This window comes from Nannospalax galili, unplaced genomic scaffold (genome assembly GCF_000622305.1).
Source record: "Nannospalax galili isolate Female #2095 unplaced genomic scaffold, S.galili_v1.0 scaffold786, whole genome shotgun sequence".
Taxonomy (NCBI): domain Eukaryota; kingdom Metazoa; phylum Chordata; class Mammalia; order Rodentia; family Spalacidae; genus Nannospalax; species Nannospalax galili.
Window position 1 is genome coordinate 2,908,446 of NW_008355774.1, and position 27,452 is coordinate 2,935,897.

The 27,452-nt window shown below is 44.5% G+C and overlaps 1 protein-coding gene across 2 annotated transcripts; it reads left to right on the forward strand.

The window, feature by feature from the left end:
* The first annotated feature begins 4,081 nt into the window (after nt 1–4,081).
* Cdc25a (cell division cycle 25A) lies at nt 4,082–22,158 on the forward strand. 2 transcript variants are annotated; one of them, XM_008853261.3, is made up of 15 exons: nt 4,082–4,665; nt 5,639–5,712; nt 6,873–6,915; nt 7,892–7,928; nt 8,659–8,760; nt 11,172–11,291; nt 13,486–13,620; nt 14,313–14,387; nt 14,581–14,757; nt 16,089–16,187; nt 18,346–18,408; nt 18,512–18,610; nt 19,338–19,468; nt 19,994–20,105; nt 20,349–22,158. In XM_008853261.3, the coding sequence occupies exons 1-15, from the start codon at nt 4,496–4,498 to the stop codon at nt 20,487–20,489; spliced, it is 1,578 nt and encodes a 525-aa protein (XP_008851483.1). In that variant the 5' UTR covers nt 4,082–4,495; the 3' UTR covers nt 20,490–22,158. The 2 variants fall into 2 exon arrangements, with proteins under 2 accessions (XP_008851483.1, XP_029412047.1); XM_029556187.1 differs by having other exon boundaries at nt 8,662–8,760.
* The last annotated feature ends 5,294 nt before the right edge of the window (nt 22,159–27,452 follow it).

The following is a 27,452-nucleotide window of genomic DNA, read 5'->3' on the forward strand; positions in this document are numbered from 1 at the left end:
AGATTCACCTGCCTCTGCCTCCCAAGTGCTGGGATTAAAGGCGTGCGCCACCACGCCAGGCCTGGTTTGGTGCCTTTTAAATTTGCATCACATAAATAGATTACCTACTCTGTGTGTGTGTGTGTGTGTGTGTGTGTGTGTGTGTGTGTGTGTGTGCACACACTCAGGAAGCAGAGGCAGGAGGATTTCAAGGTCTAGGCCAGCCTGGCCTACAGATGGAGTTAAAAGCTAGTCTGACCTTTGAGATTCTGTCTCAAAAATAGGGCCTGCAGGGTTGGAGAGATGACTCAGCAGTTAAGAGCGCTTACTACTCTTCCATAGGACCCCAGGTTGGGTTCCCAGCATCCACATAATGGTTAACAACCATCTGTAACTCCAGTTGTAGGGGATCCAATGCCTTATTTTGGCCTCCAAGGGTACCAGGCATGTACATGGTACACTTACATACATGCAGATAAAACATTCATACACATAAAAAAAAAAAAAAAAAAAAAAAAAAGGCCAGACGTGGTGGCACATGCCTTTAATCCCAGCACTAAGGAGGCAGAGGCAGGCGGATCTCTGTGAGTTCAAGGCCAGCCTGGTCTAAATAGAAAGTTCCAGGTCAGTTGGAGCTGCAGGGAGACCCTGTCTAAAAAAAAACAAGGATACCAGGCATGGTGGCACACTTTTAATCCCAGCACTTGGAGACAGAGGCAGGTTGATCTCTGTGAGTTCAAGACTAGCCTGGTCTACATAGCGAGTTCCAGGCCAGCTGGGGCAGGGAGACCCTGTCTCCAAAAGATAAGGGTAGGCGTGGTGTCACAGGTCTTTAATCCCAGCACTCAGGAGGTAAAGGCAGGTAAGTTTGAAGAAGTCAGGGATACATAGTGAGACTTTGCCTATAAATAAATAAATAAAGTTCCAGTGTCTCAGAAGATTATCATATAGAGGTATTACTGAATGGAAAGCCTAATAAACCTTGCTTCATTAGCTTTTACTTGACTTAAAAATCACTAATTTTAGAAGAAATACATTACTAGTTTACAACTAACTTTGTGATAGGCAACACTTCTATGGGTTGCTTGGGTTATTTTTCAGGAATCTTTTTTGTTAGTGATGGTATTGGTTTGTTGGTTTGTTCATTTTCTGTTTAGAGTTTTTCTTCTTTTTCTTTTTTCTTTTTTTTTTTTTTTTTTTTTTTTTTGAGACAGGGTCTCACTATGTAGCCCTGGTTGGCCTGGAACTCACTATGCAGACAAGGCTACCCTCTAATTCACAGAGATCTGCTTCCTAGGTACTAGAATTACAGACCCGTACCACCAGCCTTAGCTACTCTTTAGGAACTTGGAAGCCATTTCTGTCCCAAGTAAGTCCTCTTAGCCAGACATAGTGATACACACCTGTAATCCCAGCACTTGAGAGGTGGAAGCAAGAGAATCAGGGGTTTAAGGTCCTCTGCTACACAGTGAGTTCAAGGCCAGTCTAGGCTACTTCGTATCTTGTATCAAAACAAACAAATACATACTTCTTTTTCATTTGGCTCTGCAAATGTCCAATGGACTGGAATAGGAGGAAACCATTTGGCATCTGTCTTCATGCTGTGTCCTTTGTTGCCTAAATCTTTGGGTCAAATTCTACTCATCTTTGCCTGTGGGCATGTTTATCATTTGAGAAATATTTTGTTCTCAAACTGTAGTTCAGGGCTAGGACTGTAGCTCAGATGGTAGAGTGCTTGCTTAATATGCACAAAGTTGTGGGTCTGATTCCCAGCATCACATAAACTAGGCATGGTAGCCCATGTAATCCAGTACTCAGAAGGAGGATCAGAAGTTCAAGGTCATCCTCAGCTACAAAGTGAATTTGAGCCCAGACTCTATCCTATTTTAAACAACAAAGAAACACAAACCTCCACACTGTAATTCAGGGTTAATTTGATATAAATTGCCTTGTGTCTCTCTCTCTCCCATCCCTCCCTTCAAAGCTGGAGACACCTACCAGCTGCCATGAGGGGAAACACAAAACCAGAAAGAGAATGAAAAGAGGTAGCACTGAGTTTCTGGAAGATTTCTCTTATTCCCAGAAAAGACATGAATAATCCTTTCTTTTTTAACTCAGCTATCTCTCATTATTTCTAGCCTATGTTTGTAACTCCAAATTACCTACCTGGGTTGAAATTGGGAGAGAATTGAGATAGGGTATGCAGCCCAGGCTGGCCTTGAACTCACTATGTATCCCAGGTTTGTTCATGATCCTCCTACCTCTGCCTTCTGAGTGCTGGGATTACAGACATGCGCCACCATGCCCAGTTGAGTAAAGTCCAGGGAGTAGAAAGCTCCTTCTTCTTCATCCTTTGGTTTGGTTTGATTGGGTTTGGTTTTTGGAACTCCATCTGAATTTCAGGATTGCTTTTTTCCCCCTAGTTCTGTAAAGAATGTTATTGAAGCCGGGTGTGGTGGCACATGCCTTTAATCCCAGCACTCAGGAGGCAGAGACAGGTGGATCTCTGTGAGTTCGAGGCCAACCTGGTCTACATAATGAGTTCCAGGCCAGCTGGGGCTACAGGAAGACCTTGTCTCAAAACAAACAAAAAATAAAATTATTTTTTGAGGCATGGCTTCATGCTGTGGGAATTGCATTGAATCTGAGATTAGTTTTAGTAATATAGCCATTTTCATAATATGAATTCCACCAGTCTGTGAGCAATCTAGTGTCTTCATCAATGTCTTTCTTCAGTGTTTTCAGATTTTTGTTGTGGAACTCTTTTACCTCCTTGGTTAGGCTTATTCTTAGGTATTTTAAATTTTCTTCTGAGGTAACTGTGGATGGCATTGATTTCCTGAATACTTCCTCAGCATCTTAGTTATTGATATATAGCAATACCACTGGTTTTTTGTAAATTGATTTTGTTTCATGGTACTTGAAAGAAAGCAAAGTTTTTAAGAGAAACATTTAATGGTAAACCATAAGTAGAATTTTTTATCTTAATCTCTACCAGGCACTTCAAAGTCACTTAAAATACAATCTTATTTAGTACAGTGTGCTGCCTTAAAATTGCTGTCCAAAAACCTTTCCTTTTACAGTCTAGTTGCTGTACCTATGCCTGTCTTAACATTGGAGTCACCACTAAGAGCTATAAAAATAAATATGGACAGCTATAAAAGGAGAATGATTAGTCTAAGAGTTGTATGAATTAAACAAGTCAATAGTTATCCCACTTGAAAAGTGTTTGCGCATAACACCACAAGCCACCTATTACTTTATTCACTAATACTACTGCTCTCTAGGAGTTGGGGAAAATGATGGAAAAGAAGGATCTGAGGGATCTGAGAGCATACAGAAAGAGTAAAGAATACTAAGGGCCGTGGCACAAGACATTGTATTACAGGCCTTACATCTGGAGCAAGAGAGTCTGTTAACCATGACAGCCAGGAGTCCAGTTCTGGGGGGGGGGGTCATTCAATTCCCTTTCCCTTTATAAAATCCGAGCCTGGCCAGTTACGGTGGCTCACACCTCTAATTCCGGCATTCAAAAGGCTGAGGAAGGAAGACGGTCACAAGTTCGAGGCCAGCCTGCGCTAATCTTGTCAGTTCTAGGCCATCCTAGCTACAGAGGGAGACTGTCTCAAAATTAATTTAAATTAATTTAGTCAGACCCTATAGTCCTGTGAAGGAAAAGAGTAATTCGTGATACTGAATGGTTAGAGAAAGAGCCAAGGCGGAGTCCAGATGGGGCCTTCTCCAGCCTCCACTATTCCTCCGGGCGGCAGTAGCCCAAATTCGATAGGTAACTGGACCAGCGCGCGCCGCAGGAACTACACTTCCCAGCATGCAACGGGAAAAGAGGGTCCTCTCTGCCCGGACTAGCACCTCGCAGGTTCTGCTGGGAGTTTCATTGACCTCTGAGCCCTCTTCTCCTTTCTACCACTTCCTATCTCTTTAGGCCTCGCCCCCTTCGGAGAAGGCGTGACCGCGAGTCGACCCGTGACATGCTTCTTCCTTCTCTCTCATTGGTCCAGGTCTGCTGTCATTCGGGAGCGAGGAGACGTTTGCCTCCTGATTGGTGAATTCCGTTTGGCGCCAACTAGGAAAGAGAGGCGGGGCGACAGTGATCCCCGGTGAGCAGCTATTAATTCCAAGGCCAGTTTAGCTTCGACAATCTGAGAAGGATGTGAGGGTGACTTCTCTGCGCCAGGGGGACTGAGCAAGGAGGGAAGAAAAAGGCTGAGGAGCCTGTGCCCAGGCCGTGGCCTCGAGGCGCCCGCCCGCCTAGTGGCAGCGCGGGGACGAAAGGAAAGCAGCCGTGGCTGGCGTCTGCCTGGTCCCCGACGCTCGCCAGTCCGCGCCACTTCCCCGTGGCGGTCGCGTCTCTGAACCGCGGGGCCGTGTTTGTGTTTGATCCACGGGTGCTGGCGGCGTAGCACGCGGCTGAAGCCGGTGCCGGCGGGGCGAGGCGGGGCGGGCACGGCGGAGGCGGAGGAAGACGAAGCGGGAGTCCAAGAGGCCCGTCGGCGCCATGGAACTGGGCCCGGAGCCCCCCCACCGCCGCCGCCTTCTCTTTGCTTGCAGCCCCACTCTGGCGCCGCAGCCCACGGGGAAGTCGCTGTTTGGTGCGTCAGCTGCTGGCGGGCTGTCCCCTGTCACCAACCTGACGGTCACCATGGACCAGCTGAAGGGGCTGGACAGGTAAGGACAGACCAGCGAGCGTTGCCCCAGACCGCTGGCCTATGATCTGCCCTAGGGGTGATGTGGCAGGGAGAAGGGCTTGTTCCGCTGGTCCAGGGTGGCCCGGCCAGGGCAGGCCATGTGCACCCTTCTCCCGGGCGGAATGTTGGGCGGGAGAGGCCGTTCGGACCATCCAGGGCTATCCTCAGCCCGAGCCAGACCCGGGGCCGGGGGGGGGGGGTCCTCTGGGCTCCCCATCTTGATCACCTCTTTCAGATTTCTCTGTACTCTGTCTCTATTCCAGGGAACTCTTTGGAATCTACCCCCACGGGGGGAAACGGGTTCTCCTAGGCCCTTCTACCCTTTGCTGAACCGCCGCGCCGGATGTTAGTTTCCTGTAAGCTTTGTTCCTTCTCAACAAAGGGACATGGCATTTTCTTTCTTGCATTTGTGCAAAATCTGTGCGGTCACTTGCCCTGCACGTTTCAGATATCCACCCCTCTTCTTTCCTACAGCCAGATCTTTTGGCTTCACTTTCTATACTTGAGAGCTTTGTAGACTCAGTTTCTCCATCCCCCCACAGTACATTCCAGTGTTTCTAGTGAAGTTGCTTTCAGTTTTGGGTGTCTCGTTTTCTAAACGTATGTCTTATGTTTTTTTCTACCCTTTGAAAAGCGAGACTCCAGTCTTGCTCACCTTTCCCCCCAACTTACAGCATAGTACCTCAAATCGTAGAACTTTATGAAGGGAAACAACCCAGAATTTGCCACAGACATATCCTATAATGTGGCCCAAAGCTATGCCTACTCCTTTCTTTGCCCAAGTGACAACTGGGTATTCTGGATGGCAGAGTGGGGGGAGGGTCCCGTGGCTTGGCCTCAATGAGGATGATTTGTGGCAGCCTGGCTATTTCATGGCCCCCATCTCCTGTATAGAACCTTTTAATTATGTTCTAGAAGTTGTTCCTGCTGACAGTATTTTTTTTTGGTTTCAGGGACCATGAGAAGCCAATGGAGGGTAGAAGCAGCAGCCTGCAGAGGCTGGGCTCCTCAGAATCAACTGATTCAGGTATTTCAGTCTTCATCATTTATCTTGAGTTGGCCATGTGGGGAGCAATACTGAGAATTTCCTGAAACATATCCTTTCACTTAGAAACTTGGTGACTAGACAATATGCAGAGAAGTCATGGTATGGTGTGACAAGCACCCTTAAGGACAGTACAAAAGGAGCTCCTGTGGCAATTGTCAGAGTGTTAGGGGTTTGTTTGCAAGGTGGCGACACATGCTTGTTTGCTCCTGAAGGATTCAGAAAATCTGTGTGTTAAAATAAGTGTCAGATAATTAGACTTACAGTGGCATTTTGGTCATCCTGCTTTGGAGAAAATGGGCCTAGTACATTTCATGCTACTTGATAAATTCATGTTATGGCTATGAGTATTTGGGCTATAAATGCCTTAGGTTAGGAAACTACAAGAGCAAAAAAAAAAAAATCCCTTTTCAGGCAGGGTTTCACTGTGTAGCCCAAGCTAGTCTTGAACTCATTGTCTCTTGAGTACTGGGATTATAAGTGTACGCCACCATACAGGACCAAGAGTAATCTTTATTTTTAATTTTCTAAATTTTGTGTATGAGTGTATTGCCTTACATGTATGTAATTATACCTGTGGAGGTCAGAAGAGAGTGGGATTCCCCTGAAACTGGCAGTTACAGATGATTGTTAGCTGCCATCTGGGTGCTGGTTGTATTTTTCATGCCTCCAAATTAGACCTAAGATTTGACAAATTTAAATGATTTAAAATGAAAATTTAATAAAATCCCACATCCTTTCCATGGTTGGAACTACACAAAAAGTTATAAGGGTCACCTCTATCTGAAAAAGCAATCAGTCTTGATAGAGGTTTGATAAAGCCTCCTAAATCTTGTTTCCCTTGGTGCTGGAGAGATGGCTCAATGGAGGACCCAGGTTTGGTTCCCAGCACCCACATAGCAGCTAACAACCACAACCGACATAACTCCAGTTCTGAGGGATTAATGCCCTTCAGCCTCTGAAGTCATTGCATGACATGAATGCACTTACATGTAAGCAAAACACTCATACACATAGAAAAGAAAAAGAAAAATCTTGTTTTCCCTGTTGTTGGCATTTGTGTACTTCAAAATGTTATTTATAACAGCAGAAATAGTGTTTTGTGTATTATTTCCTAAGAATTTTGTTTTTATTTCTTAAAGGTTTCTGTCTGGATTCTCCTGGGCCTTTGGATAGAAAAGAAAAGTATGTATTCACTGCTTTTATTTACTTTTCGAGACAGGGTCACCCTGTAGCCCTAGCTGGCCTGGAACTTACTACGTAGACCAGGCTGGTCTCAATCTCACAGAGATAGATCCTTCTGCCTCTGCCTCCTAGTGCTGGCTTTAAAGTTGGGCGCCACCACACCCAGGTGCTTTAAATTTTTATACTTAGGAAAAAAATCTTTGCTTAACCAGGCCTAGTGGCACAGACTTGTAATCTCACCTGCTCCAGAGGCTGAGGTGGAAGAATTGAAAATTCAAGGTCTGCCTAGGCAATTTAGAGGCCCTGCCTTGAAATAAAAAGTAGAATTCAGTAATAGAGTGCTTGCCTGACAGGTATATAGCTCCAGGTTAGGGTCAGTACCCAATATTGCACACACACAAAAAGAGCTTGTGAAATTCTTTATACTCTGGACTAGACCTCTGGGGTTACCTATTCCAGTGTGATATTTGGATCTTAGAAACACTCCCAAGAATTAATAGTTTTGTGTCAACAGTTTCCAGAACTGCCCCTCCTTTATTTTACTGTGGTTTCCCTTACTCTGCCTTTTGGCATTAAAAACTTAACTGTGTGTTTTACAGAGAAGATCCTGGTTTGCTTTTTTCTTTTTAAATCAACAAGCTTAGTGTTTGTGACACTCTTGAGACCAAGACAACTTTAGATATTTATTTTTGTATCTCTCGGTTACAGGTGGAATCTGACTTGCCCCCCCTCTCCAAGCTATAGGCTTTTAAATAATATACAGCTGGGGCTGGACAGGTGACCCAGCGCTAAGAGCATTTGTTCTTGCAGAGGATCGAAGTTCACTTCCCAGAGCCCACATAGAGTGGCTTATACCTGCCTGTAATTCCAGCTCTGAGGGATTAGACTCTTCTGGCCTAAATAATACGTGTCTGCTAATATGAATACCTCTTTACTTGCTCTCATTCTCATCATTTCCCTTTTGATCTCATTACAGCCTTGAAAATGCCATGAGGAAAATAAATTCCCTACCTGTAAGTTAGTTCCATTGTTATTTTGAGCTAATACCTATTAACTGCCCCCTAAGTGCCAGCTTCACCTACCTAGGAGATCTCAATTTAGAAAGTGGAAATTGCTTTTCTGGGGTCATAAGCATTAGAACAAATTCAATACTGGTTGCCTCTTGTGGACTTTACTCTCTTAATTCAATCAGTTATCAAACCAGGAAAGGTTCTTTCTATGCAAATGTTGTTAGGGGGCTGATACAGCCCTATAATATACCCTCCCAGAAGGCTATAGACCTTGGAACATCGTAAAGCCATTGTAGAAACTTCTGAGTTGGAGCAGGGTGGGGCCCTGATCATATTTACTGGTTAGCTACTACAGGATGTGAGGAGCTAGCTGTTCTCACTCTACTTCATTTCTTCAAGAACTGAGTTTTAAGTTTGACCTGGTGGGTCACTCCTGTAATCCCAAGCACTTAGGAGGCTGAGGCCAGAAGATCACAAATTCAAGGCCAGCCTGGGCTGGAGAGATGGCTCAGCAGTTCATAACATTAGCTATTCTTACAGAGGACCCAGGCTCATTTCCCAGTACATGCATGGTTGCTAACAACTGATATAACAACAGTTTCAGGGAATCTGACACATGCATGCAGGCAAAACATGTGTTGTTGTGTTTTTTTGTCTTTGTTTTTTAAGTGAGACCTTTGAGCGTTCTAGCATATGTTCTTTATTTACTCTATTTTCTTTTCCACTTTGATAGCAGAAGCTCTTGGGATGTAGCCCAGCTCTTAAAAGGAGCCATTCTGATTCTCTAGACCATGACATCTTTCAGCTCATCGACCAAGATGAAAACAAAGAAAATGTGAGTGTAACATTAATGTGCTAACCTAAGCTAGAAGTCAAGTGCCAGCAGCTTTTGTTTTGTTTTGTTGTTTTTAGGTTTCTTTGTGTTTCTGTTTTGTATGAAGTACAATACCTATTAGGGCTATTGTGGAATTAAATAAGATTGTGTATGTAAAGGATTTAAACTCACAAATAGTAATTTTTATGCATTTCGTGCAATACATCTTAATCATATTTAGACCAAACCTCCATATCTGCATACTCTCATAGCTGCCACCACCACCACCCCACACACACACACTGGCTTTCATGCATCCTGTCATTTATGTTAAGGCCTGTTGAGTCAAATTTGTGTCCCCAGATGACCCTCTGTGATTTCATCCACTGAATCCTGATCAACCTATCTACTATCATTCCCTTACACAAATAGTTTTATCTAGAAGAGTGCCCAGGCCTTCCTTTCTTGGTTCCAACCCTGGGGTGACTTGTAAACTGAAGAAAAGGCTTTTTAGTGTTTGGGAGATGTGTGCCACTGGGACTGGCTAGCAGGATTTTTTTTTTTTCTTACCATACCTTATTTCCTGTGAATACCTGCAAAATATATAAAGCTCTGAAATGAGAAGCTAAAAATCTAAAGCTGTGCAAGTTCTAGGGTATCTAGAACAACTGGAACGGTAGCCTGGCCTGGTTACCTCTTAGATCACAACACAATGTTTTGCACACAGGATAGGCCTCCAAAACAATTAAATGAGGTAACTCAGCTTTCCAAGCTTTTCTCTCACTCTGTTTCCATGTTTTTTGTTTCCCACTCACCCCCCTAAAATGCCAGAGTTTATAATCCTAATGATTTCCAGATTTAGCATGAAACTAATAGCCTCCATGAATGCACCTAATTCTGTCTGGTTTCTCCCAGGAGACACTTTCTCCCTTCCTGGAACTTTGTTCTAAAGGAATAAACAGCATAGGTTAAAGAACTTTCTAGACTTCCTATCTGGCTTCAAAATCTTTGGCACACCATTTTCATAGGACCTGGTTTCTTGTAAAATGGTAAGAATGAGGTGTAGTATTTGGTTAGACAAGAATATGCTCAGAAAATACTTAGTATGTGGGGCATGGTGACTCCAGCCTTTAATCCCAGAAGCACTCAGGAGGTAGAGATGGATCTCTGTTCCAGGCCAGCAGGGCTACATAGACCCTGTTTCAAATAAAGAGCTTAGGAAATGGCTTATTGGTTAAGAGCACTGTCTACTTTTGCAGAGGACCTGGATTTGGTCCCCACTATCCACATGGTGGCTAACAACCATCTATAACTCCAGTTCAAAAAAGAAAGTACTAGCCAGGTGTGGTGGTGCATGCCTTTAGTCCCAGCACTTGGGAGGCAGAGGCAGGTGGATCTCTGAGTTCAAGGCCAGCCAGTCTACATAGTGTTCCAGGCCAGCTGAGGCTACAGGGAGACCTGTCTCAAAAAGACTGAAAAAACAAAAAAGAAAGTACTTAGTATTATGTTGGTAATATAAATAATTTTAGTGGTTACTGCTTTTAGTGCTTATAACAAGTGCTTACACGGATATTGTAGGATAAGGGGTGTATGAATGCTTTTAAACTTTAAATAGGCCAGGTGTGGTGGCACACGCCTGTGATCCCAGCATTTGGGAGGCAGAGGATCTCTGAGTTCAAGGCCAGCTGGGAGACCCTGTCGCAAAAAGCCCCCCCCCAAAAAAAAGAATATGTATTCTATTATATCTGGCTGCTTTCACTCAACATTGTGAGAACCATTGGGGTTGAATATGCCAATAAACCTTTTAAAATTTATTTTCCCAGTCTGGAGAGATAACTCAGCAGTTAAGAGCACTGAATGCTCTTGCAATTCCCAGCACCCACATGGCAGCTAACAGCTGTCCTAACTCCAGTTCCAGGAAATTATTTTCCATTGTTTTTAGTATGGAATACAATGATAATGATTTTTTTTTTTTATGTGTATGAGTGTATTACCTGCATGTAGGTAAGTGCACCTGTGTAGTGCAATGCCCACAGAGGTCAGAAGAGGCTGTTGGATCCCCTGGGACTGGAGTTACAGACAGTTGTTAGCTGCCATGTGGATGCTGGGATTCGAACCCAGATCTTCTGCAAGAACAACCAGTGTTCTTAACCGCTGAGCCATCTCTCCAGCCCTGATAATGATTTTTTAATTTTGTGTTGTATATCTGAGAGAAACAAGAGACACTGGGCATGGGTATGCCATGCAGTGCACATGGGAGGTCAGAGGACAACTTTCAGGAGGCTGTAATCTCCTTTCACCATGTGGGTTCTGAGGAATCCAACTCAAGTTATCAGGCTTGGCAGCAAGTCTGTACCCATCAAGGCATCTCACCAGCCCTAGAGTTGGTTTTCATGGACAGTAGAAAATACCTAGACTATATTGTCTTGCAGGAAGCATTTGAGTTTAAGAAGCCAATACGCCCTGCATCTCGTGGCTGTCTGCACATTCATGGACATGAGGAGGGTAAAGATATCTTCACACAGAGGCAGAACTCAGCCCCAGCTCGAATGGTATGTGTTCTGGCTTTCATAGGGAGGTTCCTGATGGAAAGAGAAGTTACAACTTTTTTTTTCTAATTTTTCTTTGTGTATGATGGGTGTGCATGATGTGGTGTTCGTGTGGAATCAGAAGACATGGTGGTTCTCTCCTCCTTTATGTAAATTTCAGGGATGGAACTCAGATTGTCAGACTTGCACAGCTTTTACTTGTTGATCCATCTTACCAGCCTGGAGAGAATTTAAAAGCACCTTCTTTGGGCTGGAGAGATGGCTCGGTGGTTAAAGAGCACTGACTGCTCTTGCAGAGGATCCAGGTTCAAATGCCAGCACCCACATGGCAGCTATGAACCGTCCTTAACTCTAGTTCCAGGGGAATCTGAAGCCTTCTTCTGACCTGCGGCGTTACACGACACGGGTGCACTCACATACATGCAGGCAATACACTCATACACATAAAATAAAAGCACCTTCTTTAATCCAGAGATGAAGAGACTGCAGCATCTCTACCTGTCTTTATCCTTTGTTTTTGGAAATTAAGCTTGCCAAATAGTCTTGGCATTTTTGCTGTGTCTAGAAAGCAGATGGATCAGAACAAGAATGGGAGGTTGGATTTAATGGACTTGTGCAAGAACTATTTGGCCATGTCAATTCTGGGAAAAAATCCTGTGGCATCTTGTGCGACCCCTCTAACTGTATTTATGGTTGAACTCTGTCTGTCTGTCTCTTTCTCTCTCTCTCTCTCTTGCTCGTTTGAGATAGTTTCTTTGATAGTTTCTTTGAGAAACTTTATTTAAAACTTGCTCTTTTATAGTACGTCCTAGGTATGAAATATTTCCCAAAGAGTAACATTGCTTGGAGGTAGTACTTGAAACTTCCAAGGTTGGTTCATTAAGAACTTCAAAGAACTGGAGAGATAGCTCTGGTTAAGAGCACTTGCTGTTCTTGCAATTTGGTTCCCAGCACCCACGTTAGGGAGCTCACAACTACCTTGTAACTGCAGCTACAGGGGGTCTTGACACCCTCTTCTAGTCCCTATGGGCACTCACACATACTGCATGTGCACACACATACACAAATAATAATTTTTTTTTTTTTATGTGTATGAGTGTATTGTCTGCATATATGTAAGTACACCCATGTCGTGCAATGCCATGGAGGTCAGAAGAAGGCTTTGGATTCCCCTGGAACTGGAGTTGAGGAAGGTTCCTAGCCGCCATGGGGGTGCTAGGAATCAAACCCGGGTCCTCTGCAAAAGCAGTCAGTACTCTTAACTGCTGAGCCATCTCTCCAGCCCCACGGATAATAAAATCTTAAAAATAGATAACTTGGGGGCTGGAGAGATGGCTCAGTGGTTAAGAACACTGTTCTTGCAGAAAACCCAAGTTCAAATCCCAGCACCCACATGGCAGCTAACAGCTATCTGTAACTACAGTGTCAGGTGATCTGACAGCATCTTCTGTTGCGGGCATTGCACGACACGGGTGCACTTACCTACACACAGGCAATACACGCATACACATAAAATAAAAATAATAAATAAAATTTAAAAAAAAAAAACAAGCAAACTAAAACCCAAACCTAAACCTAATAATAATAATGTTGAAACTTAAGTTCAGAATTCAAAATCAGAGGTTAACCTACCCCAATCCTCAGCATGCCAGCCCTCCATCCTGTGCTGTCCATCTTTGGTTTGTTCCGTGTGTGTAGATCGTGTACGTGTTCAAATGTGTGTGCTCACACATATTTCTGCTCTGGTGCATGTGCGTAGGCACAAGGTTGTTGTCAACAGTCTTCTTTGATCACTCCTCCTTCCTCTTTGAGGAAGGGTGTCTCATTTGAACCCAGGGCACATCCATACAGCAAGTTTAGCTATCCAGCTTACTCCTGGGTTACTCTGCTTCCACTTTCTGAGCACAGGCAATCCAAGCAGGCCACCACCCAACTGGCACTTAGGTGGATTCTGGGGATCGGAGCTCCTGTTCCATGTTTGCATGGCAATTCACTGAGTAATCTCCTCAACCCATCCACAGTACTTTTTGAGACAGGGTCTCTAACTGAACATGGAGCTCACCAATTAGCTAGGCTGGTTAACTTTAGGACCAAGAATGGTGGCCTATGCCTTTAATTCAGGAGGAAGAGGCAGGTGGATCTCAGATGAGTTCCAGGCCAGCCAGGGCTACATAAAGTCATTAATTTTGTCTTTTAGCTTTCTTCAAATGAAAGAGATAACAGTGAATCAGGGAATTTCAGTCCTCTTTTTACGCCCCAGTCACCTGTGACAGCTACTTTGTCTGATGAGGATGATGGCTTTATGGACCTTCTGGATGGAGAGAATCTGAAGGTACTGTCTGTGCCCATTCTAACCTCCACCAGAGAAGTCACCTGAAAAAGAATGTTCCTCGGGGTCTTGCCTGGCTGACACTTCATTTTGTGGGAATTTATTGAGACTCCCAGCTTGATTAGATCCTATTCAAGTGGGAGGGCAATTATGTCTGCATGATCCTTCTTAAACTGAAGGACCTAACAGGGCTTTTAGGAGTAGGGAAGGAGGAGTGTATTAAGTAAGACAGTTCTGAAGCTAGGGATGTAACACCTGCTTAGCATGCACAAGGCCTTAGGTTCAGTCTCTAGTACCAAAAACTAAAAGATACTAACTAGTCTGCTGTGATGGGACTCCTGTAATGCCACCATGTGGGATGATGAAGTGAAAGGATCACTGTAAGCCACAAGTTCAAGGCCAGCCTGGGCTACATAGTGAGACCCTGTTTAAAAAGAAACAAAAGACCTTTAATCCGAATACTTGGGAGGAAGGGGCATGCAGATCTCTGAGTTTAAGGGTAACCTGCCCTATATAGTAAGTTCCAGGCCATTCAGGGCTTATATAGTGAGACCCTGTCTCAAAAACAAAAAAAAAGATAACTTCCTGTCAAGTTTGTCTGGCATTCTTCCAGGAATTAATGTTCATCTCTGCTGGCTCTTTTTCTTCTAACCCTTGGTTGGATCTGTTCAAAAGCAGTTTTTCTTTTCCTTTAGAATGATGAAGAGACCCCATCAGGCATGGCAAGCCTCTGGACAGCCCCTCTTGTCATGAGAAGACCTACAAACCTTGTAAGTTCTGGTGTGTATGGAGAGAGCCTTCCATAGTCCTTAGCTGTGTTGGCTGAGATGACACAGGCCGAGGACCTGGGTTTAGACTCTGCCTCAGCTACCTACAACCCAGGGAGACCTTAGTCCAATTGCCATCAGTTTTATTGATGTAGCAGATTTTAATTAAAGACTGATCTGTCTCTTTTACCCTAAGGGCAATCGATGCAGGCTGTTTGACTCCCCTTCCCCATGTAGTAGCTCCAGCACTCGATCAGTGTTGAAGAGAACGGACCGATCTCAGGATGAGTCTCCTCATGGAAGTACAAAACGGAGGAAGAACATGGTGGGCACCAGTCCTGAAAAAGAAGATAATCCAGAGAAGACCCAGGAGGTTGGTTTTACAGGTTCTTTTTGATCTAAGAATGGCAGCTATCTTTCAATTAGTTCTAAACATTTCCACATGGTGGTTCTTTGTGTTTGCTAAGCTTTGCTGTTTTTATTCTGTTTCTACTTTGTTTTTTTTCTTTTGGGAGTTTATTATTGGTTGGTATTGGGTTTTTATTTTCATTTGGCTTTTGTGTCAGGTTCTTGCTTTTTTTTTGGTCTAGCCTGGAACTTGTGATCCTCCTGCCTCGGCCTCCCAAGTACTGGGATTTTAGGCATGCAGCACCACACCTGACTTGTATTGGTCTCTTATTTTTTGAGTACCTATGCTCCTTTTTGTCTTTATCTTACTTGTTAAAGAATTTGAATCATTTGTCACATTCAGAGGTTCCCATTGGCCTTTAGAATCTATTGTCTCTTCTTCCCTAGATTTCTCATTGGAACTGCTGTTGTTGAGTTTGGGTCCAGCCTGATCTATATAGCAAGTTTTAGGCCAGCCAGAGATATGTATTGAGACCCTGTCTCAATCTTCTCCCCAAATAAACAACAACAGCAAAAAAAATGGAGGGTGGTAGGGTAAGGGTAGAAATCTATATAATAAAAATTCATTGAAGTTCTTTTCGTTTTTAAAATTTTTATGTGTGTGAGTGTTTTGTGTGCATGTAAATGCACCACATGTGAGCAGTGCTCACAGAGACCAGAAGAAGGTGTCAGATCCCCTGGACCTGGAGGTTTAGATGGTTGTTAACCTCCATGTTGGTACTGGGAACTGAATCCAGGTCCTGTACCAGAGCAGCCATGCTCTTAACCACTGAGCCATCTCTCCAACTCCCGTAATTATATTATTTATTTAAGTGTAAGCTTTAGGTTTGGGGTTTGGGTTCTTGTCCCCATAAGTCCTGGCTAGACTCAAATTTGTGGCAGTACTGTTGCCTCTAGGATTACCATATCATCAGTTCAATAGTTTTGATTATGAATAATAAAAAGGGAAAGGTACTGGGCATAATGATGCCTATCTTTAGTCCCAGGACTCAGGAAGCAGAGGCTAGTGGATCTCTGGCCAAGGCTAACTTGGTCTACATAGCAAGTTCCAGGCCTCTGAGTTATATAGTGAGACCCTGTTTCACTTAAAAAAAAAAAAGAAAGAAAAAAAAATGTTTCAGAGAAATTCAGTTTGGTAATAGTGGGACCTATTCAGTAGTAATTCATCTTTTTGGCTTTTTTTCATCCAATTCAAATAAGGCATTAGCACTTCAGTCTCCCCACTTGGGCTTGGTGAGTGTTTTATAAACTCTAGTCAGAACCCTCATCTCATTCTCTACCTTTGCTTTATTGCAGCTTCTGCACCAGTCTTTATCTCTGACATCTTCCCCCAAAGGGACCATTGAGAACATTTTGGACAATGACCCAAGAAACCTTATAGGCGATTTCTCCAAGGTATTGCAAGCAGAATTAGTCAGGTGGATGATACTGGGGAAAGAATTGGGAGTACCTAGAACCCCATGTAGCTTTTCTCTTCCCTTAGGGTATCTCCAAGGCAACAGTTTAAAATGTTAAAGATAGGGAAACAAATTGAGCTTCTCGTGATGAGGTACATCTTGGTCTCAGAGACTAGATGGTACAAGTTGAGGGTCAGTAATTTCAAATAGGGAGCTACCCTCCTTCATTCTGACCCAAAGACCAGGCTTTCTGGGTACTAGGTTTCTGATTATAAAAATACTATGACTATATATAGCATACTTCATTCATACACGTGGATATGGTAGGTATCTTGGAAGGTCCAGACTTCATGGAAGTCATGGTGACCTGATGTGTTACAGGAGGTTTGTCTGCCTTTAAGCTGTGATGTAAGACAGCATCTGTATAGCCTTAGCTACCTCTGCCTCCCGGGTTCTGTGATTAAAGGCATGCACTACCACACCCAGCTTGCTTAGCTACTTTTAACTTGAAGTTTAAAAATCAATCTTGCTAATTTAGCAAGCATTTATCTGTTAGGCAGAGAGTCCTCATAAGACATACCACATGGTGGAGTGAAGCAAATGTCATTGAGGTGAAAGGAGCGGGCTATAAATATAGGGGCTTTGTCTCAGGGGATGGGGAACATGTGAGCTTGAGCTAGCTGCTGTTATTTCAGTCAAGTAAGATTTTGAAGGAATGGGGGTCCGATGGGAAGAACAAAGTCATTTAATTGTGGCGCTCTCAACTTGAGTTGAAACTATTGGTTATGTTTGTCTTGTGACCATCAGTATAGGTAAGCTTTTAATTTGGCCAGTTGTCCTATAAATAATGCTGACATGTCCCTTCTTTCTCAAGTCTGGGTCAAAATTGTTTTTCCATTCCCACTGCCTGACACCATGTTGGGAAACCGGGTGCTCAGCAGATACACAAATTTTCTCCTCACTGTCTTCCAAAACAATCTGACTATATAGCCTAAGATGGCCTCAAACTCAGTCCTCTTGCCTCAGCCTCCCAGTGCTGGGATTACAGTATACGCCTCATTATTACTTTTTAAAATACATTTTTTCATTTTATGTATATGGGTGTTTTGCCTGCACATATGTAAGTGCATCCATATCATACAATGCCCTTGGAAGCCAGAAGAGGGTGTTAAATCCCCTAGAACTGCAGTTAATGGATTGTTAGCGTCCGTGTGGGTGCTGGAACCGAACCCAGGTCCTCTGTAAGAGCAGCTAATGCTCCACAGAGTCATCTCTCCAACCCCCTCTTCATTTATTTTGTTGTTATTTGAGACAGGGTCTCGCTGTGTAGCCCAGACTGGCCTTGAACTCATAGAAATCTACCTGCCTCTGCCTCCCTGGTGCTGGGATTAAAGACCTGTACCACCATGCTGGGCCTCCTCATTATTTTTTTTGGTCTTTTTGACACAGGGTCTCCCTGTAGCCCCAGCTAGCCTGGAACTCACTATGTAAACTAGGCTGGCCTAGAACTCAGAGAGATCCGCCTGCCTCTGCCTCCCAAGTGCTAGGATTAAGAGTGTGTACCACCATGCCTCGTTCTCACTATTTTTTAAATGATATTCATACTCTGACGGAGATGAGAGTTCCTAATCAAAACAGGTAGAAAGAGGAATTGCATAAGATTTCTGTGTTCAAATCTGGTCTCAAGAGGATTACTAGTTCCAGGCCACCTGGGCTACATAGCAAGTGCTCAGGGCAATACAGTGAGACCCTGTCAAAAACAGACAGACAAACTCATCCAGCCTAATCTTGGAAAAAGGTCTAAAAATTGGGCTTAATTTGCCTTATTATGTTTGTATAAAAATAAATATCCAGCTGTATGTGGTAGTATACACCTTCAATCCCAGCACTCCTGAAGCAGAGGCAGGCAGATCTCTGTGAGTTCAAGGCCTGCCTGGTCTTTATAGCAAATTCCAGGGCTGCATAGTGAGACCCTGCCTCAAAAAATTTTTGTTGATATCTAGATGTTAGTGAAATGCCTAGAAGGGTAAATTAGCACATACTAACAATTCAGTCCTTTTTTTTCTTTTTAGAACTCTCCTACTAGGCAGGCAATATAAATGTTATATTTACAGGCTTTCACATTCCCCTGAGTATCTTCTTTTTTCTTTTTAAAGGGTTATCTCTTTCATACAGTTGCTGGGAAGCATCAAGATTTAAAATATATTTCTCCAGAAATTGTAAGTCAGACGTTTGGAACCTACCACACTTGGGGAATTAGAATCTAGTTATGCCTGGCAGCCAACATGGATATTCACCCCTACCCCCACATTCTATCCCTAGATGGCATCTGTTTTGAATGGCAAATTTGACAGTCTCATTAAAGAATTTGTTATCATCGACTGCCGATACCCATATGAGTATGAAGGAGGTCACATTAAGGTATGGATTCTTGAGACTTAACTATCTTGAGAGGCTTAGAGGTAGGATGTGATTTGTCACATGGTGAAAATTTAAAACAAGCCAATAGGTGTGTACTGAATATTCCTGAGCCTGGTCCACTCTACAACTGGGCTGCTCACACTCTGCTCCCCTTAAGGGTATTTCTAAGAGACACCCCCTGATGTCTGAGCTGCTTAGTGGGGTCAATAAGGGTTCCAGAGCATTTGAGATGCTTAAATACAAGTGTTTGACCACTCTAAGGCTTCTGACCAGAAGCTAGTCTGTCCACATGCCCCAATGTCTATACTAGGCTTCAGTTTATTGCTCAAACTGCTTGCTTGGAGGAGGGCCACATTGGAACACATTTGTAGAAAGCAAGGAACTGGTTATACCACTTTAATCTTACCCAGTAAAGCAGTGTTTAGGTATGGTGAGGGGATGTTAGTTAGTGATTGCTTCTATCTTACAGCCTTTGAAAAGCTCCAAATTTACAAATACTATTCATAAAGTATACCATATATCCAGTGCCAATTTGAGGTGACCATTTCCAGTTTACATGTGTTACTGAAGTATACAGAGCTTCGTTGAGATACAAGGGCAGGTGATCTACTAGACTTCTGTCAGGAGACTTTCAGAGTCTCAGATTCTTCTTAGGAGCTTAAAGTCCACTTGACTGAATCATCACTTCAAGTGTGATACAGCAGGTGCGAAGGGTATCTCTTCACAGGGTGCAGTGAACTTGCACATGGAAGAAGAGGTTGAAAACTTCTTACTCAAGAAACCTATTGTATCTACTGATGGCAAGCGTGTCATCGTTGTGTTCCACTGCGAGTTTTCTTCTGAAAGAGGCCCTCGCATGTGAGTACTGCACAGGACAAGGCTGTGGGGAAAGTCCCCCATGGTGCTTTTGTGGAGCATGTCTTAGCATATCAAGTATCCTATTGAGCATCTCATAAGTCATTCCAGTGCCTCAGCTTATACATCTGACATGTAAACCATAGCTTTGTGAAACTGATTTCTTAGGCAAATGCCAGAAAAGTATGATCTCACTCTGAAAAATTTAGTGATGATGCTTTAAAAGACTTACCAGAGTCTGACATAGTAGCTTACATCTTGTAATCCCAGCACTTGAGAGACTAAGGCAAGAGAATTGGGAGTTTGAGGCCACCCTAATCTACATGAAGCCTGATCTCAAAAAAGCCTTAAAACTTAGAATAGTAAGTGTAGGCCAGGTTAGTATAGTGCTTGTCTTGTATTTGTGAGCATGAATGTAACATGGTTGAAGACAGGCAGAAGGAGTACTTAAACCACTTCTGTTTTCACTGTTGTCCTCAGTTCCCTGCTGGAGATAACCTTGCTTTGTCCTTCATTCCTCTTTACCAGGTGCAGATATGTGAGAGAAAGAGATCGACTTGGCAATGAATACCCTAAACTCCACTACCCTGAGCTGTATGTCCTGAAGGGGGGATACAAGGAGTTCTTCCTGAAGTGCCAGGTGAGAGGCCCCCTGAAAGCGTGTCCCCACATCCCCATGCTACACCAACGGGTCCATCTAGTGATTATGGTGTTCCTTACCAGGGGTCTAGGGATAATAGATGGATCTTCTAAGCACTAAGAAGGCCCCTGTAGAACCCACTGGCCACTTGTGCATTGCTGCTCCCAGACTTGCAGATCCAGGCAAGGAGAAAGCCAGATTGTGGGAAGCAGTATACCCTTACCATCTCTCCTGTTCCCTTAGTCTCACTGTGAGCCCCCCAGCTATCGACCTATGCACCATGAGGACTTTAAAGAAGACCTGAAGAAGTTCCGCACCAAGAGCCGGACCTGGGCAGGAGAAAAGAGCAAAAGAGAGATGTATAGTCGTCTGAAGAAGCTCTGAAGGCAGCAGCCTGAACGTCCCTCTACCCCTTCCCCTTTCCTTTTGCTACAGAGAAAAAGCAAAGGGGCCAGCCATGTGACATGTGGCGAGAAGACCTGGAGCTTCCACGCTTTAAACCTGTCTCCTACACTCCCAGATTGGAGGCCAGGACACCTTGCTAGTATACTTCTGTCCCTAGGACTCCTTCCCTGTCAGGACTGCCTGCCAAGGCTGGACACGTCATGGCATGGTCCATAGCACCATGACAAGCTGTTCTGACTTGGCCTCCTGAGATGAAGTAGCTGTAGCCTTATTGGATCTTGGCCTCCTGTCATGAGGGAACAGAAGCTACTTAAACAGACATGCTGCTGGCCAAATACCAAAGATAGGCTGGAAGGGAAAGGTCTTCGTGGGATAACCCATAACTAATTTATTCAGCTTCATCAATTTTTTTTTAAACTCCTCAAGACTTACTCTACTGCTTCATTAAGTCAAAATACTGCCATTCTAGGTAGGGTTTTATCATCCCAGGAACTACCTCTACTTTTAATTAAAAAAAAAAAAAAAATGGTGGGACAAGAGTAAGAAAAGGCAAACCTGTTGAGTTGTAGGACAGAGCTAGGAGCTCAGTGACCCTCAGGAGGTGCTGTGGACTGGAACTGCTGCTATTTAAAGTCAAGTACTGAGATACTGGTAAAAGCCTGCACCAGATTCGGGCTTGGCTACCAGACAAAAGCTAAACCTCCCAGACCTACCTCTGTCCTCTGCAATGTCCTTGTGGGGGGCAGTCTTGTCCCTGTCCCTCCTCACCACAAGTCCCTGTCATAGTGGCTGGATAGTGTTGGAGTTACAGGAAAGCACTTCAGGCAGCTTCCATCAGGCCAGCATTGGAACGTTGTAGTGTAGGTCCCAGGGTAGGACTTGGAAGAGATGGGTGGGCTCTGTGGGGTAAGGGAGGAGCATATTACTCCTCCACTAAGTGTCCTATTACTCTGATGACTTGTAAATTTTAGAAAATAGTCCTTTTATAAGTCAAGGAGTATCAAATCAGTGTTGGTTGGGCCACCCAAGGGTAAGAAGGGGCTGAAGCCCTGGCCATTAGAAAGAGTAGGTCCTGACATACAGGTGACTGACTGTATCGAATATTTCTCAGGAGGAAGTGGTAAATTTCAAGTAAAACTTTCTGGATTTATCATGTTTTAATTTGAGGGACAGGGAGTGATGAATCACACCAGTTACCCCCTTGTCTAACTCCATGGAAGTGAGGCTCTCAAGGGAATACTCACAACTGAGGAAACTAGGGCTGCTTTCATTGAACTACACAGTCTGTTCTGGCACGTGCCCATCCCCATCCTTGGGTACCAGCCTCCTTGTCATCATTGCTCCCCTCTTATCTCTGCTTTCTATTCTGGAGTGGGAGGGAATCAGTGATATTGAAGATGGCTCATTGCTATGTTAAGGGTTTGAGTTGCTTTTGGCTATAAAACAGTCTTGTTGGGAAATATGTGGAGAGCAAGGAAATGGAAGGCTTCTTCCCCAGTGTGCTGTAACATGTCCTGGTTGGTCTGGTTGGTCTCTGATCTGGTTTGTAGAGACTGTTGAATGCCTTGAAGGGGAAAGGCTTTCAGACTGTACCAGCATTCTTAACCAACTGTTGCAGGCTCTGCAAATTAAAGTAATCTTAAACCCATGTCCTCCGCCTAGTTCCTGATAGACTCAAAAGGAAGTTTCATTTCCATTTAGGGTTCTAGGGTCACTCAGCTAAAATGAGCAGCCACCTTAGGAGGATTCAGTTTGGTCTACATAGTGAGACCCTGTCTCAAAAGCACATGGGGGCATTCACATGCAGGCCATACACATACACATAAAAAAATAATACTTTTTTTTTTTTTTTTTTTGGTGTTTTTGAGATAGGGTCTCTCTGTACCCCCAGCTGGCCTGGAACTTGCTGTGTATACCAGGCCGGTCTTGAATTCACAGAGATCCGCCTGCCTCTGCCTCCCAAGTGCTGGGACTACAGGCATGTGCCACCATGCCCGGCCAAAAATAATAGGGTGTGACCTATAGTCCCAGTATGTGGGGAATTGGAGGCACAAAGATCAGGAATTCAAGGCCAGCCTGGGTTATGAGACTATCTTAAAAGACACAATGAGTTGGATATGGCAGTGCACACCTTTAGTCCCAGCACTCTGTAAGGGATCTTCCCAGTCTACATAGCCAGCTGGGGCTACAGGGAGACGGTCTCAGAGACAAAAAAGTTTGTACCTGGATGCATATGCCTCCAACCTCAGCTGCATAGGAACTAAAGTAGAATATCAAATTGAAGACCGGCCAGCCGTGCACCTTAGCAAGACCCTATCTCAATTTTTTTTGTACTCTAAGTATGAAGTTATTTCTAAGGAAATGTTTGAAAATTGAGGGCTGCAGGGGCTGCTTCCCTAGTGAACTGGCAAGTATTTGGGTGGTCAGGAAGGCTGGAAACATCCTGAGCATCCAAGGGCAGGTGTAGGGCCAGGGTGAGAGCTGGTGGGGACAAACTGGAAGACAGGATGGACACCAGGAAGAGGGGGAGAGACCAGGTGAAGGGAGAAAGAGGCTGTGGGCATGGGGGATTGAGGTTAAGATTTACTGCCCTCACTAGGGTAGAAACAGGAAGAGCAGCTATAAGCGTGAGAGGAGATCAGTTGTGATCTGGGCCAGTCCTCAGCACCGTGATAGACATTGAAACCTAAGCGATGACTCCTAGAAATCCTGCAAAGCCCTGTCCAGCTCTAGCCAGCACACTCCCACAGATGGGGAGGAAGTCCCTTCCAGTGACAGTGGGAAACCCTTCTAGCCGAGTCCAGTCAGCCTCCACTCAAGGGTCCCCTTTGTCTTCTCAGATTTCAGTGAGTTGCTGTGGGTCACAACTACTGCCATAGCTGCTTTGGGGCCACCAGATGGCGATGATTCCCCAGGTTACTCCTCTGTCATGTCTTCCTTCTAACTCATACCTAACAGGCTATTGGGCTGGAACACCCCACCCCCTACCCCTAGCCTCAAGTTTGTTTCGTCAGAAGCCTGGGAACTGCCCTCACTGGAACAGAAAAAAAAGGGCCCAGCCTTTCAAGCCTCTGCCCTGGCTCCACCCATCTCTGTCAAGCCGGGATCCCTGGCTGCAGAGGTTAGAGAGTGGGACTGGGAGTAGGTGAGGTTTCTGGAAATACAGGGTGAAAGGGCTGGGGAAATTGTTCAGTTTCTAAAGTGCTTGCCCTGCAATCATGAGGACCTGAGCACCAACTTAAAGTAATCAGTGTTTATCACAGAACAGAAAGCAAACCAGAGAACTGAACTTTATTGATCTGATGGTGGCTAAAATTAATGTATAGCTAGCTGGATGTGGTAGCACTTGGGACACAGAGGCAGGTGGATCTCTTGAGTTCCAGGCCAGCCAGGGCTACATAGTAAGACCCTGTCTAAACACAAAACCAAAGCCTGTGGCCCAGGATGGGGGAGCAGTAGGTCCTTGGGGCTCTGACTAACCAGTCTAGCTAATCGGTGAGCCCCATGTTCAGTTAGAGACCCTGTCTTAAAAAGTACTGTGGATGGGCTAAGGAGATTACTCAGTGAATTGCCATGCAAACATGGAACAGGAGTTGCGATCCCCAGAATCCACCTAAGTGCCAGTTGGGTGGTGGCCTGCTTGGATTGCCTGTGCTCAGAAAGTGGAGGCAGAGTAACCCAGGAGTAAGCTGGATAGCTAAACTTGCTGTATGGATGTGCTCTGGGTTCAAATGAGACACCCTTCCTCAAAGAGGAAGGAGGAGTGATCAAAGAAGACTATTGACTTCAACCTTGAACCTACATACACACACATGGATACATGCACCAGAGCAGACATATGTGTGAGCACACACATTTGAACACATGCACAATCTATACACACAGAACAAAACAAAGATGGACAGCACAGGATAGAGGGCTGGCATGCTGAGGATTGGGGCAGGTTAACCTCTGATTTTGAATTCTGAATTTAAGTTTCAACATTATTATTAGGTTTAGGTTTGGGTTTTAGTTTGCTTGCTTTTTTAAAAAATATTTTATGTATTATTTTTATTTTATGTGTATGCGTGTATTGCCTGTGTGTAGGTAAGTGCACCCGTGTTGTGCAGTGCCCGCGGAGGACAGAAGAGGCTGTTGGATCCCCTGGAACTGGAGTTACGGAGAGCTGTTAGCTGCCATGTGGGTGCCGGGATTCAAACCTGGGTCTTCTGCAAGAACAGTCAGTGTTCTTAACCACTGAGTCATCTCCTGTTTGCTTGTTTTTTGAGATAGAGTCTACCTAGATAACTGTGATTGGCCTGGAACTATGTAGACTAGGATGGCCTTGAACTTGTAGCCATCCTTCTGCCTCTGCCTCCTTGGTACTGGGATTCCAGCCACTATCACACACAATTTTGAGCTTCAATTATTTGAGTCCAAAAGCTGTCTCTGGACAGCACCAACAATGAATTCCCATGAGAATTAAGTCCTTAATCTTTGTCTAGAAGACCCTGCTTTGATTACTTTTGTTTCCCAGTCTACTGAAGGGTCTTGATTGGATAGTTCTGAATACAAGGAGATTCAGTGAGAGAAAAACTCATCTCCTGGCTACCTGTGTCCCCAGCATTCTGTCCTGAGTCCTGGTTTTAGTTAGGTGAATGCCCTGATTCAGCTGTAGTCTAGGCTCAATTCTGTTGAACTTGAGCCACTCCCTGCTTCTTCCCTGCTCCCTGCCCCATACCTACCCTATACCTGGAAGGTAAGAGAGACGTGCCTGGTGGAAACCAAGGCACGTCACCTGCCTGGCATTTGTCAGTGCCCAAACAACTGGGTGTGCAGGATGAAGAATGACAGCACTTGGCAGCTGTTGAGCTGTGTAGCATGGTAGGGAAGCTGGTCAGGCTGGGCTAAAACAGGGTGTGGTGTCTGGCCTGGGAGCTTTGTGACCTGCCTAGACATTTGGCTGGCTCAGGAGAGCCAGATGTGCTGACAGGTGGGGAACAGCCTAAAACACAGGCTACTGAGCACCTCATAGTCACAGGATTTGGTGAGCAATTCAGCAGATGAGAGAGTGGGTGGATGAAACTTTAGATTTATGCCTGTAATATGCAGATAAATAATGGGGTGGCTGGAGAATTAAATGATGTAGTACATATAAGGTACTTAGTGCAGTTCCAGTAAGTACTCAAAAATCTCAAATCTAATCATTATGAGTCCAGCACTCATGGGGCAAATTTAGTGTCTGTCTCTTACCCTTCATATAACTACAAATCAACAGACAAAAAAATCAAGATAGCAACAAGAGTCATTGCACTCGAGCAAGTCCTCATGAAACCCAATCGAGGTAAATGTCATTATTGAGCCATTGTGCAAATGGACAAATGGGCCCCAAGGAGGGCCTATGATTCACCATACCTAACTAGCATGCAGTTGACTAGACTGCCCAGCTGTGGGCCTGGACCACATTTTGGCTTACAAAGCTGGTTTTCCACTGGTCTTTCCACCTTTCCACCCTGTCCTACCACCCACTACCTTGTCACAGAAGTCTTCAAAGGCAGGAACAAGAAATAGTTTCCTTCTTATTCTTTTTTTTTTTCTTCTTTTTTGTCTTTTTGAGACAGGGTCTCCCTGTAGCTCCAGCTGGCCTGGAACTTGCTTTGTAGACCAGGCTGGCCTTGAACTCACAGAGAGCCACCTGCCTCTGCTTCCCGAGTGCTGAGATTAAAGACATACACCACCACACCTGGCTTTATTCTATTTTTTATGTATAACAACCTCTTGCCTGCATGTATGTAAAGTGCATCATGTGTGTGCAGTGCCCACAGAGGGTTGTTAGCTGCCATGTGGGTGCTGGGAACTGAACCTGGGTCCTCTGCAAGAGCAGCAAGTGCTCTTAACCACTGAGCCATGTCTCCAGTTCCCCTATTTATTTATTTTTAAATATTTTACTATTTTATTTTATGTGCATGACTGTATTGCCTACATGTATGTAAGTGCACGTTTGTCCTGCAATGTCTGCAGAGGTCAGAAGAGGGCTTTGGATTCCCCTGGAACTGGAGTTACAGATGGTTGTTAACTGCCATGTGGGAGCTGAGAATGGAACCTGGGGCCTCTGCAAGAGCAGTCAGTGCTCTTAACCACTGAGCCATCTCTCCAGCCTTTTATTTTTAAATGTGATATACTGAGCAACACAGGGCCATTTTCTTTTTGTTTTTGTTTTGAAATAGGGTCTCACATAGGCTAGGCAGGCCTCAAACTCACTATGTATTTGAAAATGACCTTGAACTTCTGATCCTCCTGCCTCACTTCCTTAGTGCTGGGATTGTAGGCAGCTGATTTTATGAGGTGCTAGGGATGGAACCCATGGCTTCCTGCATGCTAGGCAAGCACTCCACCAACTGAGCTACATCCCTAGGCCCATACTTTGCTTTATTTATTTATTTATTTATTTATTTTTTGTCTTTTTGTGACAGGGCCTCCCTGTAGTCTCAGCTGACATCAACTCACTATGTAGACCAGGCTGGCCTTGAACTCACAAAGATCTGCCTGCCTCTGCCTCCTGAGTGCTGGGATTAAAGGCGTGCACCACCATACCGGGCTTATTTTTTTATTTATTTACTTCTATGTACATGTCTTGTCTGCATGTATATGAGTATACTACATGCATGCAATACCCATAGAGGCTAGAAGAGGGTGTTGGATCCTCTGAAACTGGAGCTACATTACAGATGGTTGTGAGCCACCATGTGGGTGCTGGGAACCAAACTCAGGTCCTCTGCAACAGTAACCAGTGCTCTTAATCGCTGAGCCATCTCTCCAGCTCTTTGATTTTTTTTTTTTTCTTGTGGGGCTGGTGGGTGGGGCAGGTTGAAACAGAATCTTCCTGTAGTCCCAGCTGGCCTAGAACTCACTATGTAGACCAGGCTGGCCTCCATCTCAGAGCAATCCACCTGCTTCTGCCTC

What these genes read in the sequence shown, in the direction of transcription:
- Cdc25a (XM_008853261.3), top strand. Translation starts at nt 4,496, where the DNA reads ATGGAACTGGGCCCGGAGCCCCCCCACCGCCGCCGCCTTCTCTTTGCT. An exon ending in CAGCTGAAGGGGCTGGACAG is followed by an intron (nt 4,666 to 5,638) that starts GTAAGGACAGAC and finishes TTTTGGTTTCAG; the next exon opens with GGACCATGAGAAGCCAATGG. An exon ending in CCTTTGGATAGAAAAGAAAA is followed by an intron (nt 6,916 to 7,891) that starts GTATGTATTCAC and finishes ATCTCATTACAG; the next exon opens with CCTTGAAAATGCCATGAGGA.